The following is a 12,309-nucleotide window of genomic DNA, read 5'->3' as shown; positions in this document are numbered from 1 at the left end:
ACACTGTTGTTTACCTTTTCGAGATCAGTGTGTGATCTAAGAGCACAATTAATGAATCGTGTGGGGATATAATACAGTATGTACATACTAACTGTCCTAACTGTATCTCCTAATGCTATTGTTCTTGACAGCTCCTGAAACAAATATCTCTCAAAAACCTAGGCAAACATTGTTGCTGAGTAGAGTCCGTGCACCAGTCTCAATTGAAGGGCTGTATTGACCAAACTTGAATTTCTGGAGAGCTGGCACCATTTGGCGTAGAAGGCATTACAGCAAGTGGCACCCCTGTTCCCACACAAGTGCACATATACATATCCCCACCCACCTCCCCATGGTCCAATGCTCGGCTATATCATCCTATTAGTTATGTTATGTAGCCCCACTGAGCACCCACTGGTCCAGTGTTGCATTGAGCTATCCCTACTTAAACAGATCAGCCTGTCCTACATGAAGAATTTGGACCAGACCCAAGAGCAATTTCCTCCCTGCCCCACAGGCTAACTCCTGTCGCAAACCATTGAATGTGTCAATAGGGCAAATGGTAGTAATTGCTATATTATTCTAGTTGTTATTAATAAGTAAAGATCTGACCAAAGTATGTTCCCATGCACCTTCATTTAGGTCTCTTCTCTAGTTAGTTCATAATCATATCTGCCCTGGTCTGGAAATTGTGCTCAACATAATTCACTGCCATTATTAATTTCAATTATCTTCTTTATACTATATTCACTCTCATGGTTTAACTAAGGACATCTGTATTTTAGATAACTGCAGTGCCATTAATGGTGGCATTACATATGGTCCTTGCTAAAGGTAGAACCCCTTTCAACATGACAACAAATCCCAATATTAAAATAGATTTATTTTTACCAATGAACTAAGCCAAACAGTTTTTGGAGCGTTAGCCATCTATGAGTGTGGTTTTTTTCTAGACCTTAGAAAAAATACCTCAGTGACCAACAACCATGGCTGCCAGGGTTAGTATGTATAGTTAAATGTAGTTAAGTACACGTGGCTTTATGTGGATATATTCATTAGGTTAAGTTGAATAAAACAGTATATAGAGCCATTACATCATCAGTTGTATTTACTTTGTATTTATTTTTCACTTTTCTATTTAAAGCCAGATTTCTTGGTATTTTGTGCCTATATATATATATATATATATATATATATATATATATATATATATATATATATATATACTATTTAGTATAACATTTTAAAATAACATTTTATCTACCTACCTATCTATATCTATCCATGTGAATTGCTAAAATCTCTTTTTTCTTTTAAACCAAGAGCTTTGTATTCACAGTGAAGCTCAGCTATCTGCTACTTGCAGTGTCTCTGTAGGCCCCAGGGATCCATCATATTTCTTTATTTGGAACCTGCTAGCACTTTGATAACAGCACAAATCAGCACACTTGCACAACTCTAACAATCTTCCCGTAACAGTTTTTCTTTGAAGTATGTAACAAGCATTTAAGAGATTTTGGATGTGCCAAAAATGCTGCTGTAACTTAATCCTTTGGAAAATAATTTGACGTTTTAATATGCAAATTTTCACAAGAGCAAACATTTTTTTTAAAGACTGGTATAGACCAGAAAGTATTTCACTGAGTAAAAGTAGTCTCTTATCTATGATTTTCTTGACACGCAATTATTAACCTGTAAGCAAACATGGTACAGGAGTTTTCAATATTTACTAAGACTTGAACAGTTTTATAAACTCTGATGTGGAAAATTAGGGTGCTTCCTTAATGCCCCAATAGTTCATAGACTAAAATAGGTCCAAACAGACCCCAACCGCCCTCTTCATTCCTCTCCTGACCTTCGTCTCTCTTCTACCATCATTACTTCATCCCACTCCCGCATCCAGGATTTCACCCATGTTGTACCTCTTTTCTGAAAAATTCCCATTCCGTCAGATCTTCCTATATGTATGCAAATTTCGGACGCTCTCTGAAAACCCACCTCTTTTGAGAAGCGTACAACCTTTCCTCATAACACTCTCAGCCAGCATCCTGTGTAAGCCATCTGAACAACCAACAGCCTCGACAACTCATCCTGACTTAACCAACATATCCTCATCCAAGAAGTCCTCTCCTATTGTTTCACTTCCTCCTCAACCAATTAGATTGTAACCTCTTATACTTTCGTACCAGTTTTTTATTGTTTGGGATTTTACCACCTAACTGTGGTATCCATGTGTAATTAATTGAATACACTCATAAATGAACTGAAAGACTAACATCAAATAATCAATATTTATAGAATGAATTACACCATTTCTAGTTTTTATGATTTGTAATAGATATATATATATATATATATATATATATATATATACTTGCAGCCCATTCGTGGCTATATTTATCAAGGCAGAATTGGAGCAACTGCTAAATATGGTGGAGTCACTACAAAATAATTGATGATATGCTTCTGCTCCAAATTAAGCTGTTTCCCAAGAATTCCCTTCCTTTGTTTCTCTGGATCACTACAGGATCTTGCTGATGCAACATCTGGCACCTGCGGGTATTCATTGGATAATTATGTTTTCTGAACTCCTAGTTCTGCCCATTAGGGCAGTAACGCAACCTTCCCGATTTCGGACTCTGCTGATGCCTTTCCTCCATATGTTGTTTACACCTAGATACTGCCTGCAAACAGAAACTTAAAATCAATTCATTTGGGACTTTTCAATGTGAAAGCAATGGCTGAATAGAAGCAGACAGATGGACTGACATCTGCCAGAGCTTTAAACTCGCCACCATTTTTATGTGTAGTCTGTCTATTGCACACAAAGATACAGAAACAGAAGGAAAGGATTAAAAAGAAGGAAGATAAGTTAATAAAATACAGTACCGCAAGAAAATATTCCCAGACGCAGCGGACAAATACGGCATAATCTTTGCAGAAGTGTCCATTACTATATTAGTAGACGCCCACTTGGCTTAAGAATGTAACAGCTTCATTCCATTAACGATGGATCTGTTTTTGTTTTTCATACCATATATTAACCAAAATGGGTAGGATCAAAAGCACTTACAATGCACGCACCTTTCATTCCCATTTAGTCTGTGAAATAACACTTGTGTTTTAGCACTACACATATCAACTAAAACCCAAAGCCCTTTGTCACTACATTCTATTAATTTTACAATATTCTATAATGTGCAGTTTCATGCAAAGAACATTAATGAGATCTTTAAAGGATATTACTGAACCTCAACATATACAGTGGTAAAGAAGAATAACATTTACGAGGTGGCGGTAGGAGACACTTTGTTTAGATGGGCATTGAATCAAGTACTACGTTATGGAGGGGACTGATGACAATAAATGTTTTTGGTATCAAACGTTGATTTGCAATAAGAACGTTTGCTATGAATGCTTGCACGGAATTTACCCAGTGCCTTGTATATAAAAGTAAGTTATCAATTCCATAATTGCTTAAGATGGCTAGATATAGCAATTTCAAGTAGGCTAAATGTGCCCCCCTCCAGGTTGTAAATGAATTACCAAGGACATGGTTCTCAATCCATGATTTATAATTCTTCTGCTGTTGGTGAACTAAACATCTCCTCGTGCCCAGCCAGCCACTTTGCCCAACATTGAAGGACATACATTGCTTAGCTTGACGTTAGCCTTAAGCAAATGCCAGCCTTCTTACTGTGCTTTACTTGGCTTTCTAATTGTGAGGTCTTTTTGCTCCTTTACACCCTGCTCTTTAAATTGTAAATTATATCTTGATTGTTATATACCAGGAGTCTCCATCCCTGCCCATACTTTGTGTGAACTTAAATGTAGCCATATTTAACAAACACATATCATGTCTTAGCTGCCATCCAGTAAATTGGTATTAAGTGTTGCTTTTATTTTTACCATAATGGTGATGATGTGGCAAGTGAGGTTGTGTGGTTTGGCCAAAATATAGTACTAATGCCTCATGGATATTTATTTAATGTATGTATATTTACAGGTTTGTGTTGGAACCCTTATAATTAGTTTTTCTTTGTTTGCTTAATAGATTTCTAGAGCCCAAGGGAACTATATATGTGATCCTCCTCTGTATGCACTTACTAACAAACAAAGGACCTCATAGTGGCGCCCTCCATCAGCTCTCCCACATAAGCAGCTTGGTAAGATTATTGTACATATGAATTAGAATATATAGATGCTAACAGCCTCAAATCTGCTAGGACTGTCCTGAAAACAGGTTTTCTATCCAAATGAACTCCTTTGCTCAGACGCTTTACATTTCTGCAAAAATGGAAGGAGATGGAGCATTCTGTAGCTGTGAAGTCCTTACAATAACCACATATTTTGGGCGGAATCACACTTAACGTCATGCACAGAACAATGGCCTTGTAAACCTGTCTTAAATGTGGTATTGTTTCTTGGATATATTATATGTTAGATATTATGCAAGAATAGACAATGTAAAAAATAAAAAAACAGAAAAATGGATTTGAGGTTCATTAATCTACTGCTTCCATCATCATTGTTTGTTATGAAAAGCTTGATCTTTTATGCCCTCTAAGTTTTCCCTATTACCAATGCATATGTTACAGACAGAAATTATATATTAATTATGCATGGAAGTTACTGTTATATAGGGACTATTATTTCTAGGGATGCTAAAAACCCACTGAGTGTATTATGAAATCAGATGTAGTGTAAGCTGTCATCATGCTGGCCCTTGCCAAAATGATAATAGCATATTTAAATGAAATATTGTGCTAAATATGAAGGAAAGGGGCAAGAAACCGAGTGAATGTGTGTTCTTATTTGTCTTTTTTAAAAGTGGTGTTACTGTAGTTAATAGATATTGCAGGGCATTTGTTATAGAATTTCACACAAGTGGACAATTTATACACAATCTTCTCATTGGGGTAACATTTGGACCCAAGTGCTGTGCTTTGTCTCTGAAGCTGAATTTTAGTCACAAATTTTGTGCATTTTGCACAATTAGCAAAACAAAGGTTTTCAAGAACAGCCAGACTTCTCTGTGGAGGTTGGAAAATTGTTTAGTAAGCACTGACAACCCAACAGTACATTTAGAATAACTGATAAAGTTATTAAAATAATTATATTGCAAATATGTATATTCAGCATTACCAGGCTAGACAGCAACTGAAAGGGTTAAGTATATTAGCCGTGGGAAGCATGAGTATGCAGATTTTGCCCGAGGGGGGCTATGGTGGTAGCAGACCAGAAGTCGAATGTGATGACAGTAAGTTGGTAAAGGGGGCCTTCTGAGCTGGTGACCTGCAGCTAGGGTTGTTTAGGGTGTCTGGCTTAGCTTGATGAAAAGGCTGGGGTAATCCCCATATGGGTAGCGTTATACGTAGCTGGGGGTATAGCTACGTAGGGTTAATATTTGGCTTAATGCTTTGTATGATATTTAATTGACATATTCTTGAAGTATTCACAAGGAGCCTGTGATAAAGTTTAAAGTTATAAACTACAAAAAAGAAAATCATGAAAAAACTCAGTTTGAGAGATTTGTAAAACGTCTTATATGTAACCCCTTGTATGCCTTTTAAGAGTTGTTCATATAAGCAATGCCATCATGAGATGGTCCTACAGCAAATACCAAAGACCAGGGATGACAAACCTAAAGTTATTATGGCACAAGGCAGTCAAATCTAATGACTGGGAGCAGTCTGGTGTTGGCCATATATGAATAAATGCAAAGTATCTATATGTATAAATCTTTTATTATTTACAAATATGCATTGAAATATTGTGGATTATCCCCAAAGGAACAAGGATGTTTTTAATTTAGCTCATCATCTGTTGCTATAACTAACACCTAAAAGTCGTTCACAGGCCATAATTATCAGCTGTTCATTTTACCAAATCCTTAAATCCTCCAACATATGTTAGTATATCCAATATCTACATTCTCTAAGAGCTTATGGACTTTCCCGAATCAGTGACATACCGTAAGGCCAAATCAGAGCCATGTTAAAGACAAGCCCTGGATACTAAGAGGAAGGGCTGCATGACCGGGCCTATATTTAACTGGAAGCGTGCTGGCCAGGTTTTAAGGGTCATGTAAGGGACATCCTATGGGGTCCCATATCCTCGTAGGGGTGGGGGTTTTGGTGGCTATTTAGGGGACCCTTTTTCCCGCCATTGATCAGAAAATCAGTTAATCAGAGTGACAAACCCAGGAATTTCCCGCCCTCCCTCCCCAATTTTTCTGTTCTAACTGTATGTGGTGTACGGCAGAATTTTGAGATAGGTATGCTGAATTTACGATTGGTTGTTATGCCAACATTCATGTTTAATTTGTTTTCTCCACGGGTTCAGTCCCTGGGGGAACTTTCGAAGGGTAGGGTGTTCCGACCCAACGGTCTCCGTTTGGAATTTGGCGGGATATCCCTACAAGATGTTGTTTGGTTATGGTTTTTACATCTTATTAATGCATAACCTATCTCTTGTTTTATTAATATTTAATATATTTTCTTGAACTTGTCACAGTTAATAAAGCACTGTGGCCTTACACTTTTTCCAACGACCTCATGTCTATTGTGTTTTTATTTCATGTCGTTTCGCTGTATGTTAACATATATAGTGCCCGAGTCAAGTGAGACATTCATACTGGTCTTGCAAACTCAGAAGTTGTATAGCTGTTATATTTGATAATGGCTCATGGATGATCCGTGGTCTTTATATGGAATCAGAACCTGTTCGGTTGCACATTTAATAACCTGTTCATTCGGTTTTGATTCAATTTAAAGTGAGCTGCTTAATTGACAACGAAGGATCCTTAATTTAAACAGAGTCAGTTTTGAGTCTGTTCAGTTAATGATACTTTTTTCCACATTGCAATGGACACGCAACACAGCGTTATCATATGAAACCATGCTTATCGTATTCAAGTTTTCTGCATAACAAGAATGTAACAATTAATAAGCCAGGATATATTGTGCTTGTGCAACAAGAGGGACCTGGGGTATGGTCATTTAGTTTTATGATTCTGTTTAATTTGGATTTTTCCAATCCCCAGCTTATTTTCCCACAGGCCAGACTTAATAATCAAGATCCATGTTCCGTGCGTCGTACTCTAATTAAGGACACTGCTTAATTAGAAAGCTTAGCTGGTGCCAAATAACTAAATCAATAACAAATCCAATGGAGGGAAAAGAGGCATAAGATAACTTTTTTGTACAGAAATCAACTCTAAGCAATATTTAGTGAAGGCCATGTGAAGAAGCCCCCAGTGTTTTTTTTATGTAACATCTAATATATGGCATAGTCAGGGTTCTAAGAGCTACTGTGCTTTGGACAACAAAAATGTTCTAATAATTAGATCTAAACGCAAGAGGGATTTGGAAATAAGCAACTTACCTCACAGTGCATATCTGTCCAGGCTACATACAAGGAGAAACATGCAGGGCAAGTGTTTAGGTAGGGAGCTGGGGAATGGTTGACATTGTTAAAGGCTGTAGAAGTCTTGGGCTCTGGAACCAAAGAGGGGCGCATGAACATGTAGAGAAAGCAAAAAAATCCAAAATAGTGTAATAAATTCAAGTAAATGAAATATATGGAGTGTGAATTGCACTCACAAACTTGGCTTTAAAAACAGCTCATCAGAAAGACCTTGGAGTCTTCGTGGGGTCTGTAATACAGGAAAAGCCACAAACTGGTGCAGTAAGTTCAAACAATATTTTTAATAAATGAATCAGAGCAACTTACAAGCAGGTTGGCATAACAACCGGGTTATGCATACAAGCAGTGGGTAAAAAGTCTCCACCGAGACTGCAGAAGGTAAGTGAAGTCCGTGAAAAGTCTGTAGAAAGTAGTCTATATGTCCGTGATAAAATTCGGTAAGTGTCTCAACGCGTTTCGCCGAGCTATGTGTCGGCTTCCTCAGGAGAAATTCAATTGATGTGTGTGTTTCTTTCAGGTGCGTTTAAAAAGGATCTCCGGGTGCCGTCTTCTATAGCTACGTCATCCTTAATTCCTTTATTACTCCGTTTATTAGTACACATCTTGATATATTTTTTTACATATATAATACTTTTGTTCACATATACAATACCAATTCTTTTACATAATAATACTAATTCTTTTATATCTATACCATTGATATTTATTTTTATTTATTTATTTTTTCATATATATATATTCATCCATTATACACATATATACATATATATTATTATTATCATCATATGCACATGTTGTCTTACCGTTTGTACAATTATTTTTAGACATGATACACACTTATATTCATCCATATCTATATACATCATTATTATTTTTATTTATAGATATACCTCTTTTACATGCATCTATATCCTAGTCATTAGGATAGACATACTTATACATATATACTTTCTAATATAATTCTTCATATATATATTAATATGCTTTATACATGCTTTTGATTTTATTCACTCTTATCCTTTCACTCGTTTCGGGGGTTTGTTCCTACCTATCCGTTCTTCATTCTCACATCATAAAACGAATCGCAAAAATAAATATTTTTATTTTTATTCATAATCATCTCTATTTCTGATGTCTCCCGGTTTCCGTCTGCAAATACGAGCTCTCACAAGTCTCTGTGGTCGCAAGTACCGCAGATATGAACGATGAATTTCCTGCTCTTCATCGCCCCCGCCCATCCGATGTTTCCATACAAAGAACTTTATGCGTACGCGCGAAAGACAGACAAGATAGAGAGACAGCGGGGATGCTACGCGATGACGTAGCTATAGAAGGACGGCACCCAGAGATCCTTTTTAAACGCACCTGAAAGAAACACACACATCAATTGAATTTCTCCTGAGGAAGCCGACACATAGCTCGGCGAAACGCGTTGAGACACTTACCGAATTTTATCACGGACATATAGACTACTTTCTACGGGCTTTTCACGGACTTCACTTACATTCTGCAGTCTCGGTGGAGACTTTTTACCCACTGCTTGTATGCATAACCCGGTTGTTATGCCCACCTGCTTGTAAGTTGCTCTGATTCATTTATTAAAAATATTGTTTGAACTTACTGCACCAGTTTGTGGCTTTTCCTGTATTACAGACCCCACGAAGACTTCAAGGTCTTTCTGATGGGGTGTTTTTAAAGCCAAGTTTGTGAGTGCAATTCACACTCCATATATTTCATTTACTTGAATTTATTACACTATTTTGAATTTTTTTGTTTTCTCTACATGTTCATGCGCCCCTCTTTGGTTCCATTGACTTTTTGAACACTTATGAGGAGTGTTATTTGGGAGCAGCAGAACTTGTAGGGTATTTATTTATTTCTTCATTCACACATCTACACGTGAAGGTGGTTTCTTTGTTTTTTCTGAAGTCTTGGGCTCTGCCAGCATTTTTTATTATAGTTAAGAACAGCAGTTTGTTTAGCGCAGTGGACTCCTTGACTGGTAGTTTTGCTACATCAACAAATATTTTGTAACCTAGGAACATAAAACCCGGCATTCAAATATTTGTAGAAGTCATCTTTGGTGCACAGACACAGAAAAGTGTGTTTTTTTATGTACACAAAACGGGTATAAAACATTGACTAAAATTGTACTCACTCTTCCCTTATTTAATTAATTATTTGTTGTCCGAATTCTGTGTTTTTTTAACTAAAACTTCCACAACTAACCACGTCTCAGCTTTGAATAACCCACCATACTTTTTCTTCTGCCTTCTTTCCTTCCCCAAATTTAAGCAAAAGGCGTGAAATAAATATGGAAATTGTGCAAGTACTTGTAACAGCGGCAAGACTAAATTTTGTTGGCTAAACTGCTTAGTTCATATAATAGCATCTCATCTTTTATTGAAATTTCTGTATTACGAAAACATTGTGACTTCTGTGACACATGTGCTACACTTAGCTCCATTGTCTCATGATTTAACAAAATAAGGATGAAACCAGTTAAGTCAGGTGAATGTTTTGTCAGCTCTCATTATTCAGGTGACTGTTTCATCATTTCTTTGAATAAAATTAATGTTCATAACTTTTTAACCAAAACCATTAAAAAAAATTTTAAGTCGTGTCATCTCTGCAAATCCTGACAATTGGAAGTGACTAGCAGTAGACCTTTCAATAATCGAATTCTACAATTCACATTTTTGGAAATTTATATATTTTGGTACCTTTATTACCTTTAAAAAGCACCATTTTCATGTCGCTTTCTGTTTCACCTAGTATTATTTAACATGGAAATGAAGAACAAGGAAATGTTTTTTTTTTGGCAGATTATGAAATAATGCTATGTATAAAACATTGGTTAAACTGACAATCTTTATCATCCAGAGCCTTGCTTATATAATACTCACAAAGTTAGCGCAACATAACTGTTATTTTTTAATTAATTATATGGTTTCACTAAAGTTGTCTACATTGCAGCATAATAGATAAGCAAAATAGATAATGTACGCCTGTATTTAATTGTGAGTCGGGTGCCAAAAGACACCATAGTTTTCCTAAGTTAATATTCACGGAAGCAATAAGCTTTTAAATGTACATCACCAATAAATCCAACACAATACACTGTTACCATTTTGTTTCCATATTGTATTCATATTCAATGCCAAAGCCTATTATAGAAGAGTAGAACACTGTAACTTCTTCTGATGTTGCCAAGTTGTAAGTAAGCCAATAAGGGTATTATTAAAATCTTGCAAGCAACTAGCCAATAAAGGTATAATTTTTTACCAAAATTCCTCTTTTTCTTTCTATGGCTAACATGGAGTGTATTCCAAAGAATTAAGTTATGGCCCACATCATACTACCTACTTTTTAGGTCGATAGTCAGGAATCGACCTGTCCAAAGAGATCCTGTCACTGAGTTGTGCATTATAACCATATTCTTCATATTTAGTCTCTGATTCATGGCTGTCATCTCTCAAGGTTGCAGCCATTCCTCCTTGTCCAATCCCTCCTGGACCTTCCACAAGCCCCATCGGCTTAGCTAATCCTAAAAGAAAAAACATATATTAACAATATCACAACCTGTGTAATACTTACACGTTTTAATATTAAACAACAAAAATACCCCTGTCTTTTTCAATGACTTAAGTCAAATTAAGTAAATTGTATCCAATGTCAGTATGTCATTCAAGTTATTTGGCTGTGTTCTTCCAGTGTGCTGATGTTTGCCTTTCCAATAACAAGATTCTAAAATGCAGGAGCGTGAACATTTTGAAATGTGATAATTGTTTTTACAAAAGGTTGTGCTGCTTATCAAGGCTTTCAGAGGGTTTATTATTCTAATGGGAAACAGTGGAAAATCCACTCTGCTTAATGCTTTATCGCCAGCCCTGCAGGGCCAGTAATTAATGGATGTGTGCATGTGCTGGAAGCTTCCAAAGGTCTATCCTTTGTATAAGATCTCTGCTATCATCAGACAGGAGGAAGACTCCCTGCAGTGGTAGGGCTCGCTTTCCAAGTTTCACTATATCTATTTTTTGGATAATGAATTCATGTTCATTCATCGTTATTTCTTTGTCTTTTGGACTGTGACTACTTATCTTAATTTTTATCTATAGTAGCCAATTCTATGAAATGTCTTATTCCTTCTGTTCTTTGTGGTGTATGTACTGCCACAGAACGACAAGTGCCAGATACTTTAAGAAGTTTACTTTACAGCAGCCTTCACCCATCTTTAGTGGCATCAAATGCTCTATTGTAATGTTATTTTAACCCCATCAGTATTAATGATTATAACTGCACTCAAACACTAAATACACGGTGGCTCCTAAATGCCCTATGTACACTCACTCTGTATGTATGTACTAAATAATACATGGTGTGTTAAGTCAAGGGCAACACACACAAGATTGGCAGTGACCAGCCACAGTCTCAAAGTACATTTTTTTTAAATAGATACTCTTGTCCCTCATGTTTTATCTTTTTAATGGATGTTGAAATTTATCAAATGTAAATTTGAGCATTTGTTTTTGAGGAGTTAGAAAATTAGAAATTTATTTTTTCTGAGCATGCACAGTAGCATGTAAGCTCAACTGATATGTGTGAGCTCAATTTCTGAACTCTAAAATAAATGCACTTGCGGAATTGCACAGGCTAAAATGAGTACATGAAACGATCATCAATGTGCATTTAATAACACACACACGTTGCAGCGTCCCTTTAATTGTCATATGGTAAATCTAGTAAATCCACTATTCAGACATGCGCTGGTTGTCCTGTCACTGAGGGATTGCGTTATGTGTCAATAAATTGACCATTCCTACCAGGCAGCTGGTAAATATGGAGCATGTTTGTTTCCTGCAGCCATATTTCCATTCTATGAATTGTTGGTTTACGCACCAG

At 36.4% G+C, this 12,309-nt stretch overlaps 1 protein-coding gene across 1 annotated transcript in view; it reads right to left on the bottom strand.

Moving 5' to 3' along the window:
• Nucleotides 1-12,309, bottom strand: part of LOC149275728 (polypeptide N-acetylgalactosaminyltransferase 9) — a 111,407-nt gene that overhangs the window by 81,231 nt on the left and 17,867 nt on the right. The window contains exon 2 of the mRNA XM_089504384.1: nt 10,774-10,954. Coding sequence (XP_089360510.1) covers nt 10,774-10,954 — 181 coding nt within the window. The remainder of the gene's footprint in view (nt 1-10,773; nt 10,955-12,309) is intronic.

This window comes from Sceloporus occidentalis, unplaced genomic scaffold, assembly GCF_023333645.1.
Source record: "Sceloporus occidentalis isolate IW3139 unplaced genomic scaffold, rSceOcc1.0.p SCAF_269, whole genome shotgun sequence".
Taxonomy (NCBI): Eukaryota; Metazoa; Chordata; class Lepidosauria; order Squamata; family Phrynosomatidae; genus Sceloporus; species Sceloporus occidentalis.
This window is presented reverse-complemented; position numbering and strand designations above follow the sequence as displayed.